This window comes from Oculina patagonica, chromosome 2 (assembly GCF_052425735.1).
Source record: "Oculina patagonica isolate OP01 chromosome 2, crgOcupat, whole genome shotgun sequence".
Taxonomy (NCBI): Eukaryota; Metazoa; Cnidaria; class Anthozoa; order Scleractinia; family Oculinidae; genus Oculina; species Oculina patagonica.
Genome location: NC_135759.1, coordinates 11,621,116 through 11,642,328, shown reverse-complemented (window position 1 = coordinate 11,642,328; position 21,213 = coordinate 11,621,116). Strand labels below are relative to the sequence as shown.

General features: G+C 37.9%; 2 protein-coding genes across 2 annotated transcripts; both read right to left on the bottom strand.

Moving 5' to 3' along the window:
- Window positions 1-917: 917 nt before the first annotated feature.
- LOC144638957 (WD repeat-containing protein 1-B-like) lies at window positions 918-21,197 on the bottom strand. The gene is made up of 16 exons (XM_078498236.1): window positions 21,058-21,197; window positions 20,781-20,902; window positions 15,556-15,646; window positions 15,218-15,365; window positions 14,240-14,420; window positions 8,890-8,967; window positions 8,066-8,146; window positions 7,302-7,393; window positions 7,063-7,204; window positions 5,711-5,792; window positions 5,263-5,416; window positions 4,710-4,794; window positions 2,784-2,894; window positions 2,076-2,246; window positions 1,808-1,952; window positions 918-1,574 (listed from the first exon to the last, which is right to left on the bottom strand). The coding sequence occupies exons 1-16, from the start codon at window positions 21,071-21,073 to the stop codon at window positions 1,465-1,467; spliced, it is 1,809 nt and encodes a 602-aa protein (XP_078354362.1). The 5' UTR covers window positions 21,074-21,197; the 3' UTR covers window positions 918-1,464.
- Window positions 9,692-12,511, bottom strand: LOC144638036 (uncharacterized). The gene has a single exon (XM_078497146.1). It carries the CDS (start codon window positions 12,509-12,511, stop codon window positions 9,692-9,694), a length of 2,820 nt encoding a protein of 939 aa, XP_078353272.1.
- Window positions 21,198-21,213: the final 16 nt, after the last annotated feature.

The following is a 21,213-nucleotide window of genomic DNA, read 5'->3' as shown; positions in this document are numbered from 1 at the left end:
GGGGCGTCGTTTAGTGTCCGTTATAGCGAGAGTCCGTAACAGCGGGAGTCATTTCCAGTCTGAACTCTTTCGCCGGGGATCTGTATTTTGTCCGTAATACACTCTTTTTTTATAAGAATACAGTTTTTTCCGACCCAGGCTGAATATTCTTATTTTTCTGCCGATTTTAGGCCGGAAAATATTCTTATGAACATTCTTAGAACGTTCGACATTTCCGTTTTTGCAAGTATTGGGTAATCAATTACAAGTGTTTGGTGTCCAGATCTGTATCGTGTTACATTGTGCACATGTACCATTGCTTTTCGTTGCAGCCTGGCCGTTTTGGCTTTTTTTTTTAAACAGAGCATTCCTCACAGAGATAAAGTGACGGAAATGAAAATACCTGATTTTGTTTCAACTAAAAACTATATTCTTTTCAAAATCTCAGCCTCGGGTTTATTCTTAAAATATTCTTAAAAATTCGCAAATTTCAGCCTCGATATTCTTATAAACTAGATTCTTATAAAATAAAAAGAATGTAGCGAGTGTCCCCAATAGCGGGGTCTCCGCGAGGCGAGAGTCGTCTGTATCTGATTGTTAAAGATAAGAGGTTCTACCGCCAAAATACAGTCAACTCTCGCCTTGCGGACACCCCGCTATTGCGAAAACTCGCAAAATACAGGACAAAATACAGATCCCCGGTTTGACTGGAAATGACTCCCGCTATTACGGACTCTCGCTATAATGGACACTAAACGACGCCCCGAGTGTGTCCGCTATAACGATCCTCTAAAAATTTAAATATCCTTTAAAGATTCCCAGCCTGCGAATACAGCCGCTCCTTATCGTTTCTGGCCGGTTTGGCGGTCGCCCTGGAGCCATGAGATGTGGCTGTATTTGCAGCTAGATTACTAAATCAAAACCAAAAATGGAAAAAAAACTTTTTAAAGATTCTTTATTAAATGCCATTACAAGTGTTGGTAAAAATAATCCCAAAATGGTATCCCGACATCTTGCTTTACAAGACAGTACAAACCCCGATAGAAACTTTTTTCTCTTTGCACAAGAGTGCTTGTCTGTAATATTCACCAGTTGGTTTTGCTTGATTTTCGTTTGTGAGGACAGAAAAAACTTTACACATTGACCTTTTTTCTCGAAAAGATGAAACTCAAGTCAATAATCCTTTTACAAAGTACATCAAGTCCATTCTATGGAACAAGTACCACGCCTATATATCTTCAATTTGTACTATAACAAAACAAGCTAGTATGAATCGATTTTCTCCTCTCCCCACTCCCTCCGATTTCAATGTTATTTTTGAGGCGAGACAACACTGAGAAGGGGGGAGGGGGAGGAGGAGAAGAGATAATTACAAATAATTTCCGATAGGACGGAGTATCCTGTCATTGTTTACAACAAGCGGGTACTTGTTCCCTGGAATTAGTCCTTGCTAAACGTTGCAGATTTCAGTTAACAGACAAACATCTAGTTATGAGTTATGGACCAGAAGCGGATACAGCAGTCGTGACCAACACTAGCCAGAGTGTTATTATCCAACCACGTGACCCGAGAAATAACGCTTTGGGGATGAGCACCTAAAATGATCACAAAAAAAAAAAAAGATCAGCAAGCATGCTAAAAGGACAGTAAAACCCAGCAAAGATTCCACAATGTGTCACTTCAAGAATAATGTGCAACTTTACATCTCCCTAGCCTTAAGGGGAGGGAATACTACCCTACAACCAAATGTGTTCCCTTGTTCTCTCTGCTCAAGTTCATATTCGACTTTAGCACAATTTCCAGAGCTGAGTATTCACCAATCTCTCACCTCTTATTTCGATCTTTTTAGAGGGATTTTCCAAATCGTATATGAACAAGTTGGTGTCCAATCCTCCAACGGCAAGATGTCGCGAGTTTGGTGTCCAGGCCAAACAAGTTACTCGGGCTAAAGGTCCAGTAAACTCCGCCTTGCGCTACAAGAAAAAGTAAATAAATATGACTAAATCTCCGTGGCTGAGAAAAAAGATAATACATATAAACCTCAGGACTTCAAAATCTGCAGCGTGAACCATGCAAGCCGTTCCAATATGTCTCACCTGATAATCAGTTGAGTTAAAGACAGTGATTCGTCGGTTGTCATCACCAGCAGCTAAATAAGCGCCATCAGGAGAGTATGCCACATCACATACAGCAGTCGCATGTGACACAGGGGTGCTTGTCTTCTTCACCAGCGTGTTATTGTCCACAGTGTAAATGTGAATTTCGTTCTGAGAAAAAAAATATAGATCGATTGGCACAACTGAACACAACCAAAATGCAATCAAAGAAATTGGAGTGGCCATTTCTTGTTTTTTTTTTTTAACTTCTTTCCTACCATTTTGAGCCGCAAACTTTACAATAAGAATGAAATGTTCATTAGGTGATGAAATCTCAGCTGAAAATATTTCTTTTTCACGAGCTTGACAAAAATCAAGTTGGCTGCATGCAGTTCAATGTGATGTGTTTTGATCACCTGTACTGACTCCTATTTAACTTTTTTTTATCTCTTTTTACCATTCTTTAGAGGTGGTAGTAGTTTAAAAACAAGCGCACATGTAATGCAATCACCTTAAGTAAACACAGACCAGGGATTCTAAATAATAATTGTTTCAAACTAATGAGCTCTATCTGCTGTCAGTGGCTTTGATTTTTGCCTCACTATGAATACACTGCACCGCCTCAATCCTCCAGTTCATGCAGTTCTAAATGGCTGTCATAGTGAATTGGACGGGACTGAACTCCAAAACTGTTTGCAATCACTATACCGTCTTTCCTCCTACTGCAACCTCCGTCTGCCCAGGATGTACAGCTGTGCACTGAGGTTCAAACTCCACAGGCAGAGAGAATACTGGATTCCCGTCTTGAAGCACAGCAATCTGTGTGATAAAACAGTGAGTCCATGAGATAGAAGCACTGTTATCTTGAACAGTTTTGTACACTGTTGTTTAGATCTCCACATTTCAATCAAACACAATCATTATCATTGAAATAAACTAAGAAAAATAGATGGGTTTGGGGATGGCGGTGCCAAGCAAAATTCTGGCACAGCTCAAGACGTATCCAAGGTAACCTTGAAGGCTGCAACCATCAGGCAGTACTCCACAGATTGGATCAGTGTGATGGTACCTAAATAAAGAATATTTACATGTACCAAGTGGGGCGGAAAAGAGCAAGGCAGGTATACCTTCAGAGGTGAGCCAGCAGAGCTCGGTGAAGATACAGCTAATGCTGATGAGCAGGTCACCCTGCATGTCACGTGATATACAGGAAACCATTGGCACATTAGCCACATAACTACACATGTCCAGAAGGCAACATCACCAGTCAACTGCAATCTACTGACAGGGAATCACTGCCAACTACACTTGGTATGTAAGTCTGATTGAATCAGAGTTTCCCATATGTTGAAAACCTTGTGCTTACACATAAATGTCCTAACATTATTAACAGTTTAGAAAATAGCACAAAGTAAATACGTGCGCTGATTGGTTAAAAATTGTGTTTCTATAACTTGATGGAGACACAGACAGTGGGTGTAGACACGGCAATCAATATTCACGGCGCTGAAATAAGCAATGCAAAAATAACAACTAAGAATTGTGCCGAATTTTAATGTCACAGCTGACAAAAACCAGGTTAAGACTAAACAAATATTTGCACACTTGAAAACAAGCGAGTAAGATGTTTACAGAGCCCACTACACATTCAAAAATAGTCTGTGAAAGAAATTATCGAAGCGGCTGACCTTCTAAAGAAGTAAACGAATTAGCGCAACTTCACTTCATTCTAGGCTTTTGCAGCACTTCAGAACTATTCACAGCTCCTCAACAGGACAAGATATTCCTCCAGAATACCGAGTCAAACTTCTTTTAACAGAAAAATAATGCACTTTCACCTCCAAGGTTCGAGTCGCTCGATCGGCAGCGTCCGTCGTCAAACCATTCGGTTAGGTCGATGAAGCGAAATAAAACCACAATTATTGACTCCTTCCAGTGCTTGACTTCAGTTAAACCATCGGCTTAGCTATTTCTCATAATTACGTTAACTTTGGGGCATGTTTTCTTTGTTTGTTTGGCCAAAAAACGGTGAATTTTAGCCTTGAAGCAAATGTTGAACAGTTGATTTATTTCTGTTCATCGACTCCCTTACTATGATTGGTTGAATTATGTTTATGACGTAATACCACGAGGTGAAGAGAATCTACGTTTTGATGTTAAATAAAGCGCTAAATATTACTTTGATGTGCGTTATTTTCTTTGTGCTGTTTTCTAAAAGAAATAGAAAACATGTTTTCCGTGTTTCTATCGAGTTAAAGAAACACTCGTGAAAGTTTGGGAGAACTCGAAAAAGCTGTGGAAACACTCATCTATCGACTCGTGTTCCCACAGCATTTCTCGTTCTCCCAAACTTCCACTCGTGTTTCTATAACTCGATAGAAACACGGAACATGTTTTCTATTTCTTAAATATGAACATTTAACGACTGATAAAACATCTCAAAAATAATAGGAACTGAAGCACTTATTAACTATTGTTGTGATCATATTATTAAATATTATTATTGACGGCATGACAATAAAACATGCAGCATGTACAATAAATATGTTAGGTACATGTACATTACCCAGCACTGACCATTTCAAATTTGAGCCAGTGCACTCAATGGTATACACTTGCTAGTAAGACACTTACATCTTTTAAACAAGCCACAACAGTAAGGCCATCTATTCCGCAGTCAATACCCATTGGCTGACTTCCCATACCTACACTATGAGAACTGACAACAAACAAGAATAAAACTAATATAAATCAACAACAGTAAAGATGTAACAAAAAGCTAGCTTGGGATATACAACAACAACAACAACAACAACAATCAGTACACAACAATTACAGCTGAAATTTAAATTACATACATTACATAATTATCGTGGGATATACACATACAGTCATTAGGACACAGAATGTACACACTCCAACACAAAAAAGAAAACTCTAAAGTTTAGTAACAAGCTTATATGTGTATGGTCCTTGTATAACACAGCATTTTCCCTATTTGCTAACTCATCCATAATATTGTTTGTGTTTGTGCGTTATTACATAGTGCTTTGATGTCAACAGCTTGAATTCATGACACCTAACTGGAACAGAAGCACCTTCAAAGTGCATCTAACAGAACAGAAGCACCTACAAATACTACAAATAGGGTAAAGTAATTTGGCAGCAAAGACAGTTATTATTGTACCCATATTCCAGAGCCTGCACTGATGTGAGTCGTACAGTGTCGTCCATGCTGCAGGTTACCAGATTGTCTCCACACAACACCATGTCAGACACTTGATTCTTGTGACCTTGACCTTTGAATATCTCAGCATCCCCAGATGCTACGTTCCACTGACCTTGAAACTGTCAAGTCTTAACAACAACAACAAAACATGTACAACAGCTTAACCTACCCATCATATGAATTTCTTGCCCATTCTTAACTTGTTCTCTTTTGGTTTATCACCACCAATCTTAGGAAGTTTGCTGTCTTTAATAGCAAGCTATTGTTTTTACATTATTTTCCTTTTGTTTAAAGAATTTAAATTCTTAAACTTATCAAAGAAATATTATGTACCTTAGACATTCATACACATACCAAGTTAGAACACAGTTAATACTTTTCACAATAAATTTGTGTACAAGGATACAAATACGTGAATCAAAGCTACCAGTGTACAGGGTTGAGCCATCATTAGAAGAGGCAAGGGCCAAAATGTTCTTGTTATGGCCCTGAAGGAAAAAGAAAAAATGTAGTTTTCAAGGATAAACATGTACATGTGTACAGCTCTTAATCCTCTTGAATATTATAATGACACTAACTCAACACAGAATAGTTGTCTTAGCTAATTTATCATGATCTGGCCCTGTTCGTTCAAAGCTTCATATGAAGAGGGTCTATCATAGGGGGTTGCACAACAGACAAACTACCATGGTTGTTCTTTCTGGACTGCAAACAGCCTTTGTTTTTTCCTCAAGACCTAAACTGTAAACCACCATAGAAATAAGAATTTACCCGCAGACTGACACTCAAAAATAGCTTAGACTGCTAGACCGCCAAATTATAATAGACCCTCTACGAAAGGCAGCATTTTGACTTCAATTCAAAAGTGTTAAATTCATAGCATACTGTTAATAAACAGTTATGATACTTGTTTTAATTTGGAACATGCTGAACAGTTACTATCCTGCAATGTGCTTATGGTGTAACAAAAAGGGTGCAAAGCACTGGCAAGATTTTTGACCACTTCTTGTCTTGTCATTGTTTTTTTTTTCCAGCTATGTGATTTATTATAGAACACAGCTGGATGTTCTCAGAGAATGAAATTACTCTTCTTTAGGAATGCCGGGTTTTATTCCTATACAAACATTTCCTATTATTTTCGAAAAACAATATGGTTGCTGTAAAAATACTTCACAGCTAAGGCTTGTTGTACAGCTACAAATGTTCAAACACTTTGTTTCCCAAATTCAGTTGCTAATAATTCTAAAATAAAAGAAATCTTTGAAAAGAACTGATCTGCAACAAACTGTGTCAGGTAATAATTTTTTTTGTTGGAAGATAACTTATTCCAAAACCGTTTGCTTTAGGTATTCTTGTGAGATTAGAGAAACAAATACAAGGCAAGACAAGAAACCTGTTTTGAAAAAGGAAAAGAAAAGAAGAGATTGTCAGCTTACTTTTGACTCGTAGTGGATTCCTCTCAATATTGTGTGCATTATTATAACTAAATTCTTAATTGTCTTATTGTATTTAATGTTGTACATAGTTTTATCTCAATCAATCTATTTTTAAAGTTTATACTGCATTGTTATATATTCCCGTTATTGTTATATTTTTGTGAGGGCCACAAGTTTATCAGTTTGCTTACTGTCAGGTGTCACCCTCATTAAATAAAGTCCTACTTACTACTTACTTACTTACTTACCTTACTTACTTACTTACTTACTTACTATAACATTGCACATGCTCATTAACCGATCACAAAGGTATGAACCATACCTTAATTATCTTCCTTGGGGAAGAAGGATTGTTGGTATCCAAATAGTTGATATTTCCAGAGAGGGCGACAGTAAGGAGATGATCACCCTGCCACAGGCAACCCAGCTGCTGATGCTCAAGGTCACTTCCAAATGTAAACTCACTACAAAAAAAAAAAAAAAATAGCAATATTTGTATAGGCCTTTAATGTTGAAATTATGTAGAGTTGAAATTCTTTACATTCAAGCAATTAGTCTTACGTGGAGGAAGTGTTAGCATCTATGTCCCATATTTTTGCAGTCTTGTCTGCTGATGCACTGAGGAGAAACTTGCTGTCTGCACTCCATGACAGCTGACAGAAAAAAAAAAGCAACTGTTAGTGGCATAATAAAACACTGGAACTACAACTGTTCAAATTAAATGAAAAGCTGTCTTGATATTTGCCTGAAGTTGGAACGGATGATCCCCTTGCTAACTATCAGAAGATTAACATTTAAATTCTTAAAGCACTGACTGTATTTATCATACCCACATTCTACTTAATAACAGTAAATTAACTCAGCTGTTATTGATAATCACTATAAAATACAATGCTGATGAAATCAACTAGAAGTACAGTGGCCAGTACTGCAAGCTTACAGGTCAATAATTTACATGTTTTTCTTGTTTGTCTTGTTTTTCAGTAACACTGCTTTGAACTAAAGCTGAAGTAAATAACTTGTTTCAGTTTTTCTTATTGACTTGTGAAAACAGCTCTTCTTGTTTGAATGGATGTTTGACATACATTTATATTAAAAAAATGCCTGACTCCCTCTATGGTGCATGGGAATCATGGTAGTTGCATTCATCATTGCTAAGTCTCAAGCATGGTTTGATGAATACAATGGCCATTATTCCCTACAGCTGTGCGCCATTGAGGGAATCAGACATTGAGTTTGAGGTAATCTCCAAGGTACTTGCAATTAAAATGACCTTATCCCTGACAGTACATGTGCAGAAACCTTCAGTAAACAGCTGTACTTACTCCGTACACGCCTCCCTTGTGAGCTTTACCACCACCAAGAGTACATGTTTCCTCTCCTGTTTTACCATTGTAAAGGAAAATCTACAAAAACAGTTTTAATATTAATCTATAAATAGTGCTACTATATGTTCATGTAGGTGGGACAAAAATGATAATGCCAAATTATGTGACAACCTTATTTATACAGTTAAATGGAGAGTATAAGTTGCAGACTTGCTGTTTTTATTAACTGCTACTATTGAATGATGTAGAATACATAAAAGTTATCAAGAAAGTCCAAATAAACACAAACTTAATACAAGATTACTTGACAATAAAATATGATCCTACATGTAATGTACAAAAGTTATGTACTACAAGTACTCACAGCTAAAAATATAGTATATTAATTTAATATGCTGTCAACTAACTGAACAAAGCTACAAAGTCACAAAGCTAGGCTGAGCTCTAGAGCTGTAAATGTTATCTCGTTGTCTTGATTACTAATAACAGTATGGAATGTTCGGACATTAGCATGTATTATCAACATTCTCTCTGCATTGGTGATATACAGGATACAGCAAGTGCATTAGACGTTTCCAAAGGGGAATAAAACATAGAAGAAGCTTTGAGGGCTGTTCCATCTAGAGCTACAACAATAATATTATACATACAGTATGACCTACAGTGTATACAATGTATTTCAACAGTTACATGTACTAATTAATTCTCCTGTTTGTGTAAGACATTACTTGAGCGAACAAAATCACTGCATCATTAACTTATCCTATCTGAATGTGAAGCAAGATATTTTACTTCTCTTTATGAACAGGAAATACACATACATATCCATCTGCACCTCCAGACACAAAATGTTCACCATCTGGGGAGTACCTCACACAATTCACAAAGTTCGTATGGCTCTATAAAAAAACGTAGAAAGAAAAGAAAAACAGAGTCACAAAAACTGAGCTTATAACGTCACCTAAAAGCTAAATTTAGGGTTGCTTTTTTCGCCAGTCATTACTGAGGTTTTCTTTGGTGTTAGCAAAATCAAAATCAATAAGCATCAAATATGAGTTACTTAGCAACATGGCTGTAATTGGGCAATTCCAGAAAATATCCATACACCACGACGGACGGCTTCAATATTTTAACCCCTCCCCCCTTGCCTTTGGAAATTCCAAAATGTGTTACCCCCCATGCCTTCGGAATTCCATGATCCCTAACCCCCCTCCCGTTGGCGTATTTTACATCAAATTATTTCAAATGACTCGATCTGTAACAGACTGGGCTGGGATGAAAATGTAAAAAAATAAAATAAGAGTTTTCTCCTTACCCTTGTTCAACAGATACAACCTACAAACTGGTACGACTTGTAGCACAATACACATGTACATAGGGGTAACAAGGGGCATTTTTATAAAAAATTGTAAATAACCCCTAACTACCAATTACTTCCCAGATTTTAGTTAATTATCATCATACAAACATATTTGGTTGGTTTTCATTGTTTATTTCTTGTTTACAGCCCATTTAAGAAATTACCCAGAATCCCTCATGGGCGTGGCATCTGACCTTTTCACTTGGAAAGCATGGTTATAAAGACTAAAATACAACAAAAATAACTGGAAAAACCATAAAGAATTACAAAGAAGCAATGATTTCTTCATTCACAGTCATAGGCACTCTATAAATGTTATTTCTTCTTTTGTGTAATTCACCGCACACATGCCGCACGGTGCCAGCAAGCACAAAAGCTATTTTTTTCTTGTCAAGTTTGTAAGTCATGTCAATGATATTTTCTCTGATGAAAAAATATCCTTTTAACCCTGAAGATCCTCTGGGGAAGGTGCACCCATAATCATCTGTTGTAGCCTCATCTAATTCCACCACACCATCACTTGTGACTTTCATTAAATAGTAGTCATAGACCGGGTCATCAGCTGCTGCGATGGCAACTACACTATCCTTGGCAGCAAGATCTGCAACTCTTACTGCAGTGTCAAGAAGAGTAGCTTCAGTTTCCCTAACAGCTTGCCTGGTTGTTGCAACAGATGACTCTCTTTCCAGCTTAACCTCCTGCCAGTCATCCAACCACTCTTTGTTGCTGCAGTTCTCCTCTTCACCACTAATGCAGTCGAAGCAGTAACAGCTGCGGTTTCTAACGAAGATCCTTCCCTGCTCTGGAGTTGTCTTGACACTGTGAAGTTTTCGGATCCCTTTGAGCTCCTTAAAGGTTCTGTCTGGTCTACATCTGACTACAGCCTCATCACCTTCTGATGGAACATAAAAGAATATCCTGCGAGCTAGACCCACTGCTTTGGATCTTGAGGCAAACGTAGAGGCTGCTGGGGTGGTAAAGTTCTCTTCAAGATATTCTTTCATGTCCTTTGCATTCCTGATGACAGCTGTTTTTCGCAGCACTGCAAGGCTCACCTTTTGTTTCACATTGGCTCCAGCAGCATCCTGTTCCCCCTTGGCGTGGGATGTTTCGAAGAAATTTCTTTGCACGAGGAATCCGTAGTCGGCAAGACAGCAAGACAAATCTCCAAGACAGTGACGAGACTTGTATTGGGCAGCACACCCATCTGTGAACTCATGGAGCTTGTCAATCTTTATTTCCAGTTGACTTTCTAGGTATCCGATAATTAATTCTTGGGCCTTGTGAACTGAGTGGTAGTCTTGGATGTCGTCATCAGATACCACAAAGAGGTGCTCCTTGACAATCTGTGGATCTTCCACTGTGCTTGTCTTGCCATCTACGGATTCCACTGCATGGCGATACAGAATTGTGATGTGTAAAGAAACTTTTGCCACATCGAAGTACTCTGACTGGAGCTCATCCTGCTGGCGGCAGCTGTAACCTTCAGAGTAATCATGAACACAAACAACCTGGTTGAGAGGAAGGTGCTCAATGAGGTTGTCCATTTGCTCTCTCTGCCATTTGCCCATGAAAGAATGATAGGGGTACTCTTTTATGAGATCTTGGAAGTATTTAAATAATTCCCTTGGTGCTGTCTTCTTTGTCACCAGTGCAATTTTTTTCTTTTCCTGCCCATTGGATAGAAATTTCCCAGTGCCTATATACTCGTAACGTTTCCATGTAACTTCTTCTGTTGATGTTTCTGAAGTTTCTTCAGGAAGTAGTTCCAGTTTGTCCACCCCACAGTCGCTACATTCTCTGGTCAGGCATTTTAGCTTGTGATGGCCGTTGTCTTCAGGCTTTGGACAAAGTGTCAGGTTTACTGCCTCTGTAAGTGTAAGGGGAATTACTGGATCAGTTCCACTCCTTCGGCATACTGCCTTCCTAAATTTCATGCAGTCTTTAAAGACTATTTGCGTCTCAACATGCTTCCTACAGAGGCAGGATCTCCTGTCCTTTTCTCTTGCAGAACGCACAAAAAATGGCTTCAGGCTTTCAAATTTACGTTGTTTTACCTTTACTTCTGGGTATTGTGCCTGGAACTCTAAAAATGCCTCAGTTTGCGTCTTTTCCAGCACGTGCTTTGCATGTTCAATATACTCTTTCTTTCCTGTTCTTTTTTTGATGACATCTTTTTTGTCTCCTGTTGGCCTGCTTGCTTCATATGACCAGAAGTTGAAAATGAGCTGCTTGTTTTCAGTGCTGATAGCATCCCCTCTAGTTTTCCTCTCCAGATCAAGCCAACTCTTTTTTTCTCCCGACAAAATTTTTGCCCTCTCTCTAATTCCGGTACTCACGCTCCTACGCCCCACATTTACTAGTTTGGAAAGAGACTTGCGTGCTTTGCATTTTGAAACATTCTCTCCAAATGCAAGACTTTTGAAGGCTGAGTAGGCAGCTTTGTCTTCTTTAACCTTGCTTGTCTTGATAGTTTGCATACTTTCAGAAATATCGGCCGCAAGAGATCGAAGTGACGTCATTTCTTGCACTTCCTCTGGAGTTTTCAACATTCCCTTCTTAGCCAGAATTTTTCTTGTCCGTGGGCTGGAAGAAATTGTCTGAACAAGTTCAGCTTTTTTTGCTGGCGTTTGTGGCAGGGCTTCTTTGGTTTTTTTCAGGGCTCGGCTTTTTGCCATTTTGTTTTTAAAACCGGATGTTGCCAAACACGTGTCCTCATCTTCGCTATTTCCAGCCTCTTGTCGCAAATTTTCCCTTCGTTTTTCTCGCAATCGTTTGACTCTCTCTCTTGTTTGCTGTCGTATTTTCTCCCTTCTTTCTTCTTCAGCAAATTTTTCTTCTTGCCTTTGCTTTCTTGCGCTTGATTTTAATTTTTTATTCAGTTGAGATTTGCGTGTCGCTCTTGTTGTGATTTCCTTCAGTTGACCTTTCTTGCGATCTCGACTTTCCTTGACTTTGGCGATTTTACGCTCTCGATTCTGCTCGTAGTGCTTTTTATCCGCTGCTCTCTTTTTCTTGACCTTTTCTTCTCTCCATCTTTTCATCTTTTCAGCATTTGAAAGGCTTTTCTTCTCAGTATTCATCTTGTAATCCACGCTTGACCTCGCTTTGTAAACTGTTGCGCAACGCAATTTTGACGTCCGGTCTATTTTCCCGCCGATTTTCCCGCCTTATCGTGCTTATAGCCCCTGATTTTTTCAGCAAAACACCCCCATGTTTCAAGGAGAGGTTACACAGCACTCCTTCGACGTTTCTTGTACGTTTTGCAAGAAAAGATGGTCGAATACAACTTTTGTTTGCAAACTTCTTCGCTACAAAGCAAGGTAGTAATATGATCGTCTCTTGGATAAACATGGCGTTCAACTGGAAAATATGTTTCCGAATCAGTCTTTGTGTTATTTCTCTGTTTAAAACGTACACAAGACTGTGAAACTTGCAGGATTCGTGGACCAATAACTGAACTATGTCGCAGCGGTGTTTTAGCGACCTGTGTTCACCAGCGCCTGAGTTTCGCTCTTTCTCGTGGGTAAGTAATGTTTAATTTTGCTCGCCAAAATACACAGCAGAGTGGTTTCCGAAAACGAAAATTCGCCATATCTTCATCGCTCTCACAATTTTTTGAAAACCATTGTATCTCGATGGTAAACAATGTTATGAACTCTAATTAGACGAACGATCTTCTCTCCTAGGTGTGTGTGGAAGGTGCTAGCCTTGTATCTGTATGGTGTGGAACACTGTTGAACACTGAGCGTTACACAACAAGAAAGCGGCAACTGGACATCGAATTATAATTCTTGTTGTTTCAAAAATAAATGAAATGAGCTATAATTTTGCCTGTAGTGTTACTTTGTCCTACTAAATATTTCTGCTTGATTTAATTTTGAACATGCGACCGCGTTGAGGGTAAAATTTTACTGTTTTTACGATTTTATGCAAATTAGCTGTTACGCGTTACACGGCGATTTGGTCACTTTTTTCTTGCATCCTCGGGATTTTATTATACTTAGATTCTTTCAAATAATGATATTTTGCCTTATCGATAAACTGTAATCATTGTTGAAGTAAATTCGAAAGTTTAAAGGAAATCCGTCATTTACTCACAAAGATATTAGAAAATATATTTGGGCAACCACTAATGTACATGTGTATCGTGCTACAAGTCTACAGAACATTAAAATAACAATATTGTGTTATGTACGTGTGTACTTTCGGAAGACAATACAATCAAGTGCACTGACATATCCGCCATCTTGAATTTGAGCCTTCGGGGTCAGCAGTCGCTCCCAACCCCACATGCTTCAAAATGGCATCTCGAAGCGTGGCAAAATAGTTTTGCGCTCCACTGAATGTGCTAAATATGTTGTGGATCCGCTTTGACAAGAAAAAAGAGTGAATAAAGACATTCATCAACGCTAAGCTTGATGTACAACCCACATTTTATTGATTTTCTTTTGTAAATGAACGCAAACACACGCCTGATCGATCGATACTTGTCTTGTATCTTCTTGTATCCTGCTTCTGCGATGCAGTCATCAGTTCGTGCTTTATTTACAAATGAGTAATCTGGACACAAAATTAGCATTTCAAGGAACACACTTTTGTCTGTCTCCTCTGGAAATCCAAGATCTGGAACTCTTCCATGCCTTCGGAATTCCAATCGTAAGTATCCGCCCATGCCCTTCGGAATTCCAGTTCAAAGAACCCCCCCCCCCCCCCTTGCCCTCGGAATTCCAAAAAGCCGTCCGTCGTGGTGTATGGATATTTTCTGGAACTGCCCATTACCTCTTATGAAACTGCAATATTTAACTAACCTTGTTATTATGATGATACTTGAAGGGTGGTCCCTCAAAGAAACCAACTTCACTGTCTTCACTTGCAGTACAGATGCGGAATGGACGGGTTGGTTTGTAGTCTACTGCATTTATAGCTTTAGAATGGCCAGTAATTTGACCCACTGATGATCCACTGTCCCATAAAAATACATTACCAAACCTACATGCAAGAGAGAAATCAAATCACATACATTAGGTACTAGTCAAGCAAAGTATAGAATGAAAAACGAAATTATTTTTTTTGTTTTCACTTTTAAGGTAATCTGTTCATATACAGAATAACCATCCTATGTTTGAAATCACAAGTCATGCTGATATTCTTATTATACAGCTGACTCCGATAACTCGAACCCTTGCTAACTCGAACCTCGTGCTAACTTGAACCAAAATTGATTTCCCCTTGATTTCCAGCATACATTTACTGTAATTTTACCCTCAGTAACTCAAACCTCTCGCTAATTTGAAACAATTTTCGTTTGCCTTCAGGTCATTTTCTATATAATTAAACCCTCAATAACTCAAACCATGTCTGTCAGTATGTGACAACTAAAAAAAAATGTTTTATTAGTAATTTATTTTGTAACAAATATTTATATGAGTCAGAGCTGCCCCTCAAAACATGAACTGTGCCACGCTATTGATGTGCCACAGACGTTTAGTTTGTTGGTGGAGGTTGATACCGATTCTTTCAAATTCAACCTCAGAAAATCAAGAAAAAGAAAAAGAAAAATATTATCCATTGTAAATATTATTTTGTTAAATTTAAAACTTAACAGTGCACTCTATCTAGCACAGAAACCACATTTGAAATTTTTTTTAGTATCAACATTAATTTAAACTGTAGTGTACTTTAAATCTCAGACTATATGCACTATTTCAGATTTATTTAAAAAAAATATTGCAAACAAACTGTGTATACTATTTACAGATGCATGCCATTAAATAATTAAAGCTTACTTTTCTCTGCCCATTCCAGTGACAACTATTCTCTTGCTGTCAGGTGACCAGGCAATGTCTTTAATGGCACCACTCAGAGGCTGGTATTCATATTTCAGTATGTGTTCTTCCTGTGTGGTATCCCAGATTCTGAGCTTTCCAGAAACATCTGAAACATTTAAAAACCCTTTTGCATTAGAACACATTCATGTACGTACATGTTGTATTACTGTCAGACAGCTAATGAATGCAGGCCAGGCCTTATTATAAGTTCACTCAGTGTACTGTACAGCTTTTACAAATGATAATGATGATGATGATGATGATATGTTTTTGACGGTTGTAATGTACCAGCTTACCTCCTGATGCAATGTAAAATCCACTGGGTGCATATACAGCAACAGTTGTCTCTTTAGCATGCTGTGTGTACACATCACAGATTGCTGGGTTCTATATTTACAATAAATACAACTGTTACAACTTTTTACAGGTACAAAAGGCTGCTCAATATATTAATTATATTCAACATTTAACTTAGTTACAGTCAGTTGAACCCTCTTTAATATGGACACAAAGTGACAGAGAAGTGTGTTCACATTATGGAGGTGTCCATATTACAAAGGAAGAGTTTATATGAATTTGTGTCTCTTTCAGACTGAGTCAACTGTCTGTAGTAGGGAGGTGTCAGTACTGTAGAGGTGTTTGTAAGGGGAGGTTTGACTGTATTTTTTGTTGTGAAAAATAAATCTGCACCATGCCTTTCTTTTCTTTTACCCAAGTGATGCTTGGCACTGCATGCGTCATTCAAGGCTACTGTAACACAAATTATGCACTAAAAGTTATCAGGGGTATCTCAACTTTCTGCTCAAGATTCTGGATTGTACCCCTGGTAAATTATAAGTATTTTTCATAGTATCTTTTCACATATTTTAAACATGTAAGAATTATCAGAACCCTAAAAGAGAGAGGAAAAAGGTAAGGAATGAGTAAATTTCCAGCTAACATTTTCCAAACAAACGTGACCATATGCGACCTTTGTTAACACACCAACATACACTGTAGATTCACCTTTAGATAATGATCTGAAGATAAGAAAATCTCAACGGCAGAAAGATTTTGCTTTATTCATTTTCAACTCATGTTTGAAGCGAGAGTAGTGCTTTTACACTTTTCGGTTTTCAAGGAGATTGAAATTTTATCAAAATTTTATTAAAGGCCCATTTACATGACAAAAAAATTTGGGTACACACCCGTCAGAAAATTGATCTGGACCCAAACACTTTTAGAGAACCAGTCAAATCAACACAGGGGCATAGGCACCTATGGCCCTGTGTTAATTTTGCCTTTTTTCTACAAATTGGTCAAGTCTGGACCAATTTTCTGAGTCTGTACCCAAATTTTTATGTCACCTTAATATGCCTTGAATCTGTAAAATTGATGAAGTTATTATTGGGCGATTCCAGAAAATATCCGTACCATACCACGGACGGCTTCCATATTTTAGCCCCCTTTGCCTTCGGAAATTCCAAAATGCGTTATCCCCCCCCATGCCCTCGGAATTCCATAATCATTAACCCCCCCTCCCATTCAGATTTTTCATTTTTTAGTCAAGCTCTTTAGAATTACCGTCAGGGTTCACAAATACGCCCAATGTGGCGTATTTTACATCAATTTATTTCAAATGACTCGATCTGTACATAGAGACAGTCTTTATGACTCAAGAAATTCTGGGATGAAAATGTAAAAAAAATTATAACACTTTTCTCCTTACCCTTGTTCAACAGATACAACCTACATTAATTTTACATTGCCCCAAACTGGTGCAGAACATTAAAATAAGAATATCGTGTGATGCACGTGTGTAAACTCGGAAGATAATACGATTGAGTGCACTGACATATCCGCCATCTTGGATTTGAGCCTTCATGGTCAGCAGTTGCTCTCAACCCACGTGCTTCAAACTGGCGTCTCGAAGCGTAGCAAAAGAGTTTCCCACTCCACCGAATGGACTAAATATTTGTGGATCCGCTTTGACAAGAAAACAAAGAGTGAATGAATTTTGTAAATGAACGCAAACACATGCCTGATCGATCAATACTTGTCTTATATCCTGCTTCCGCTACGCAGTCGTCAGTTCGTGCTTTATTTGCGACTTGGTAGTCCACAAAATAAGCATTTTCAACACTCTTGTTTTCTCCTCTGGAAATCCAAGACCTGAAACTACTCCCCCATGCCTTTGGAATTTCCAATCATAAGTATTCCCCCATGCCTTCGGAATGCCAGTTCAATGAACCCCCCCTTGCCCTCGGATTTCTAAAAAAGCCGTCCGTGGTATGGTACGGATATTTTCTAGAATAGCCCATTTATTTATATATTTATTTATTTTTAACCTTAGTTAGTATTTTTTTTAATTCTTGTTCTAATGTTTAATCTTAGTTAGCCTACCGCATAGGTTTTGTCTATTTTATTGAATTTTAGATTGTAATGTATTTTAAGGTTTAACATTTATTTTCTCACAGGACCCTCCTAAAAACCACCCCTAGGTGATTGGAGGCCTGCTCTTAAAATATTATGTATTATGTATTATTATTATTATTATTATTATTATTATTATTATTATTATTATTATTATTATTATTACAGTTGAACCCCAGTAACTCGAACTCTGAAGGGAAACGAAAAACCATTCGAGTTACCGTAAAAACCCGCAGATAAGCCGCACCTTTTTTCCAAAAAATTTCGCTTGAAAGCGGGGGTGCGGCTTATCTGCGGGAACATTTGGAAAAGGTGCCGCTAATTTTCGTTAACTGATGCTAATTTATGGAAAATTATGTAAATTAAAAAACATAAAACTACAAGAGAGTACCGGTCATTGCTTTTGCAAGTTTGACAGCTCCTATACTGTTTGCAGTGTCGACAATGGCCTATGATACTTTTACGAGCGAGAAAATACCACGAGTATTCACGAGTAAGATGGCCAATTGTTTCTTTCTCATTTTGCACTTTGATGAAAAATTTGTCGAACTGATTACGAAACTCTCTTTATGCAACAAGTTTATCTCCAATAGATGGCTCCCAAATCTCTTTAATTTGTCAATATGATAGCCACGAAACCCGAACGCCTCCATCGCCATCTTGTTTTGCGTTCTCGACCTAGTCCCATATTTTGCGTCCGATCAAATGCCTGGTTACTAAGCTACGAACGTTCGGCGAACGCAAGTTCTTGTTGTTGTCACACAAAAATCTATGGAAAAACTGCGTTGAATGAAGAAATACCTGTCAACAAATGCCAGAAAAAGATCACCCATAGTATGTCAAAGTTGGTTTTCATTATATTAAAGAGCTCAAATTGTGGGTAAGACTGAACTATTTTCTGTTTCAATGTTCATTGAGTTTACCTTCGATGAAGAAGACTTCCTAAAGACTCAACTTTGGATTTTTGACTCGACTTTGGATTTTCTTTGATTTACTTTCAAAAAACTTTTTTTCCAACATTTGAGTTGTTAAACTCAGGGTGCGGCTTATCTGTGGGTGCGGCTTATACGCGGGTGTTTACGGTATCTGTGTTTCGAATTATCGGAGTAGATTGAATATTTGATTTTCCAAGTTAATAATTAATAGTTCACTGATTTTTCAGCACTTCAGTATACAGTACAGTGCAAATAAACTTATCTCGTCAGTAACTCTAACACAATCATAAATTTTTAGGATAAGAGTGGGAAAAGGCTGCCAAATACGTAACCTGTTCGTTGCTCCAATCAATAGGCAACCGTGGTGAGTTGCAAGAACCGGGATTCAAGTTATCGGGGTAAATTTGACCCAAATTTTGATCAACGGAAATGAAATTTAGTTCGAGTTAGCGGCGTTTTCGAGTTATCCGAGTTCGAGTTAACCGAGTAAAAATGACTGAAAAGTGGGTTCAAATCCAAGAGAAATGGAAGTTAGTTCGAGTAAGCGGGGTTGTTCGAGTTATCCGAGTTTGCATTACCAGGGTTCTACTGTATTATTATTATATTATTTATTTATTAATTAATTTATTAACATGACTGAAAATTGTCCATGGATCCATACATTTATTTAGTAAGTATTATTTTCCTAGTTTCTATAAATTAGAGTCAAGATTTCCAGGGGTTTCAATAATAGCCGGGTAGCGGGTAGATCTACCCGCTTGTGATGGGCGGACTACCCGCTTGAAGCGTAATGCGAATATCTTATCAGACCAGATCATTTCACCGCAGCTACGAATTTCTACCAAGAAATTTCATAAAATTCCTGTCAGGTTCTAGGGAAAGAAAAGAAAAGATAAAAAGAAAAGATATTCTGGTGTTTACCCTGTCCTTTGGACCATAAAAGGTGAAGCGAAGTCTTGTAATGACTTGTAAAATCATCGTTTCAAAGCGCGAAAAAAAATCTACCAGGCACTCTGAAATCGAGGGAGACTGCCAGGACTAAGCGTGAATATTAATATGGCCGCTAAAAATAAAAGACAGACGCTGTTGGCATTTTACGCCCCGGAACCTAAAAAAAAAAGGTCAAACGAGGTCAATTCTTCGCAGGGTAAGTTGAATACATTAAAAGGTTAGGGTTTTGCCAAGAAACTTGAAAAGTTTGCACTGATATATTGCGTAACGTTCGCGTATCATTTCGAATACGAAAAATTAAAATCACGTGTTTCAGATGTGTTGGCAACTTGGGCATTAAAAGAGTGCTCTTCCTTGATAGACATTATTGTCTGAGTAACATAATTTTCTTCAGATCTGTTTCTGAGTAACACAATTTTCTTCAGATCTGTTTACACTGGTTGACTTCATACATACAACAAAGTAATCTTAAAAGTACCCAAAATGCAGGAAAATGCACCTACGAGAGTATAGAATTTCAAAATATTGATACCCGCCTGTTTTTATATTCTACCCACTTGTGCCAAAACTTATTGAAACCCCTGAGATTTCTGTATAACCACATACAGGACTGTATGAATATTTTATGCATGCAGTCTTGTAACTCCTGTTCTATTCAAGGCTGCCATTTGTGAGTGAAGAATTATATGAAAGAATCTACGTATGCAAAATTAAGTATGAGGTTATATGGAAATACTTCCAAATTAGAAATATTGCAACGTCCAAGTTTAGAAAAAAACGTAATGCAAACTAAACAAAATTAAGAGGGTCCAAATTTTTCCTTATATGGTCAAAGATAGCTTCACATGCTGCAAGGGAAGCAACAGCTAAACAGTTTCAAACTTATAACCCACAAGCATACTGCTGTAACAATTCTCGACAATCTCAAACAAAGAAATATTTGCAAACCTCATAACCTTCTTTCACATTTTTAACTTTCGACCATAATGTCACGTAAGCTTACTTTTGCGGAAATTATAAAGAAAAGAGTTGAATGGTTTTAAACTCAAATCTTGAAATGCGACAAAAAATAAGCTACCTGTTATTATCTGAGGATGTAACTTTTCTGATTTTTTCGTCTCCTACTGACTTACTTAATTTAGCTTTGCAATGTTGCAGTAACTTTTACATATGATTAGGATTAATTCACAAAATACCGCTAAAGTATGGCAGGAAAAGCTCACCTCTATATCGCGAATTATAACGCTGTTTCCATTTGTGTATAAGAAATTCTTCCCTTTTGGATCTCCTTTCAAGACTGTCGGAGACCCTCTCACAGTCTTTGGTAGAGTAGAAAATATGCGTCCTGAAAAATATCAACATAGCTTATTGGATAAAACAGAAACTCCCTCCCATGTCAATTTCATCCACCACAAGACGATGTTGTGCCACAAATGTTCTTTGATACCGCGGGTTATAAATCAACGCATATTCAAACTAGACCATACATAATGAACGTACCTTTCTCAACAGACATTATCGTTCCCTGGCCTCTACACTGGTCGGCTCTGAATAACAGCAATGGTCAGAAATTCACTGTGAAATTTGTTTTTCCTGGGATATTTCTGTCACACCTCTTCCGGCAAACAAGTGTCCCAGAGGCCTCTGCAGGCTGTG

Coding starts and splice junctions, on each gene's coding strand:
- LOC144638036 (XM_078497146.1), bottom strand. CDS start 12,511: ATGAATACTGAGAAGAAAAGCCTTTCAAATGCTGAAAAGATGAAAAGA.
- LOC144638957 (XM_078498236.1), bottom strand. Junction 15,647..20,780: donor TTATAATTCGCGATATAGAG/GTGAGCTTTTCC, acceptor TTGTAAATATAG/AACCCAGCAATCTGTGATGT. Junction 5,417..5,710: donor TAGCTTTGATTCACGTATTT/GTATCCTTGTAC, acceptor GACAGTTTCAAG/GTCAGTGGAACGTAGCATCT.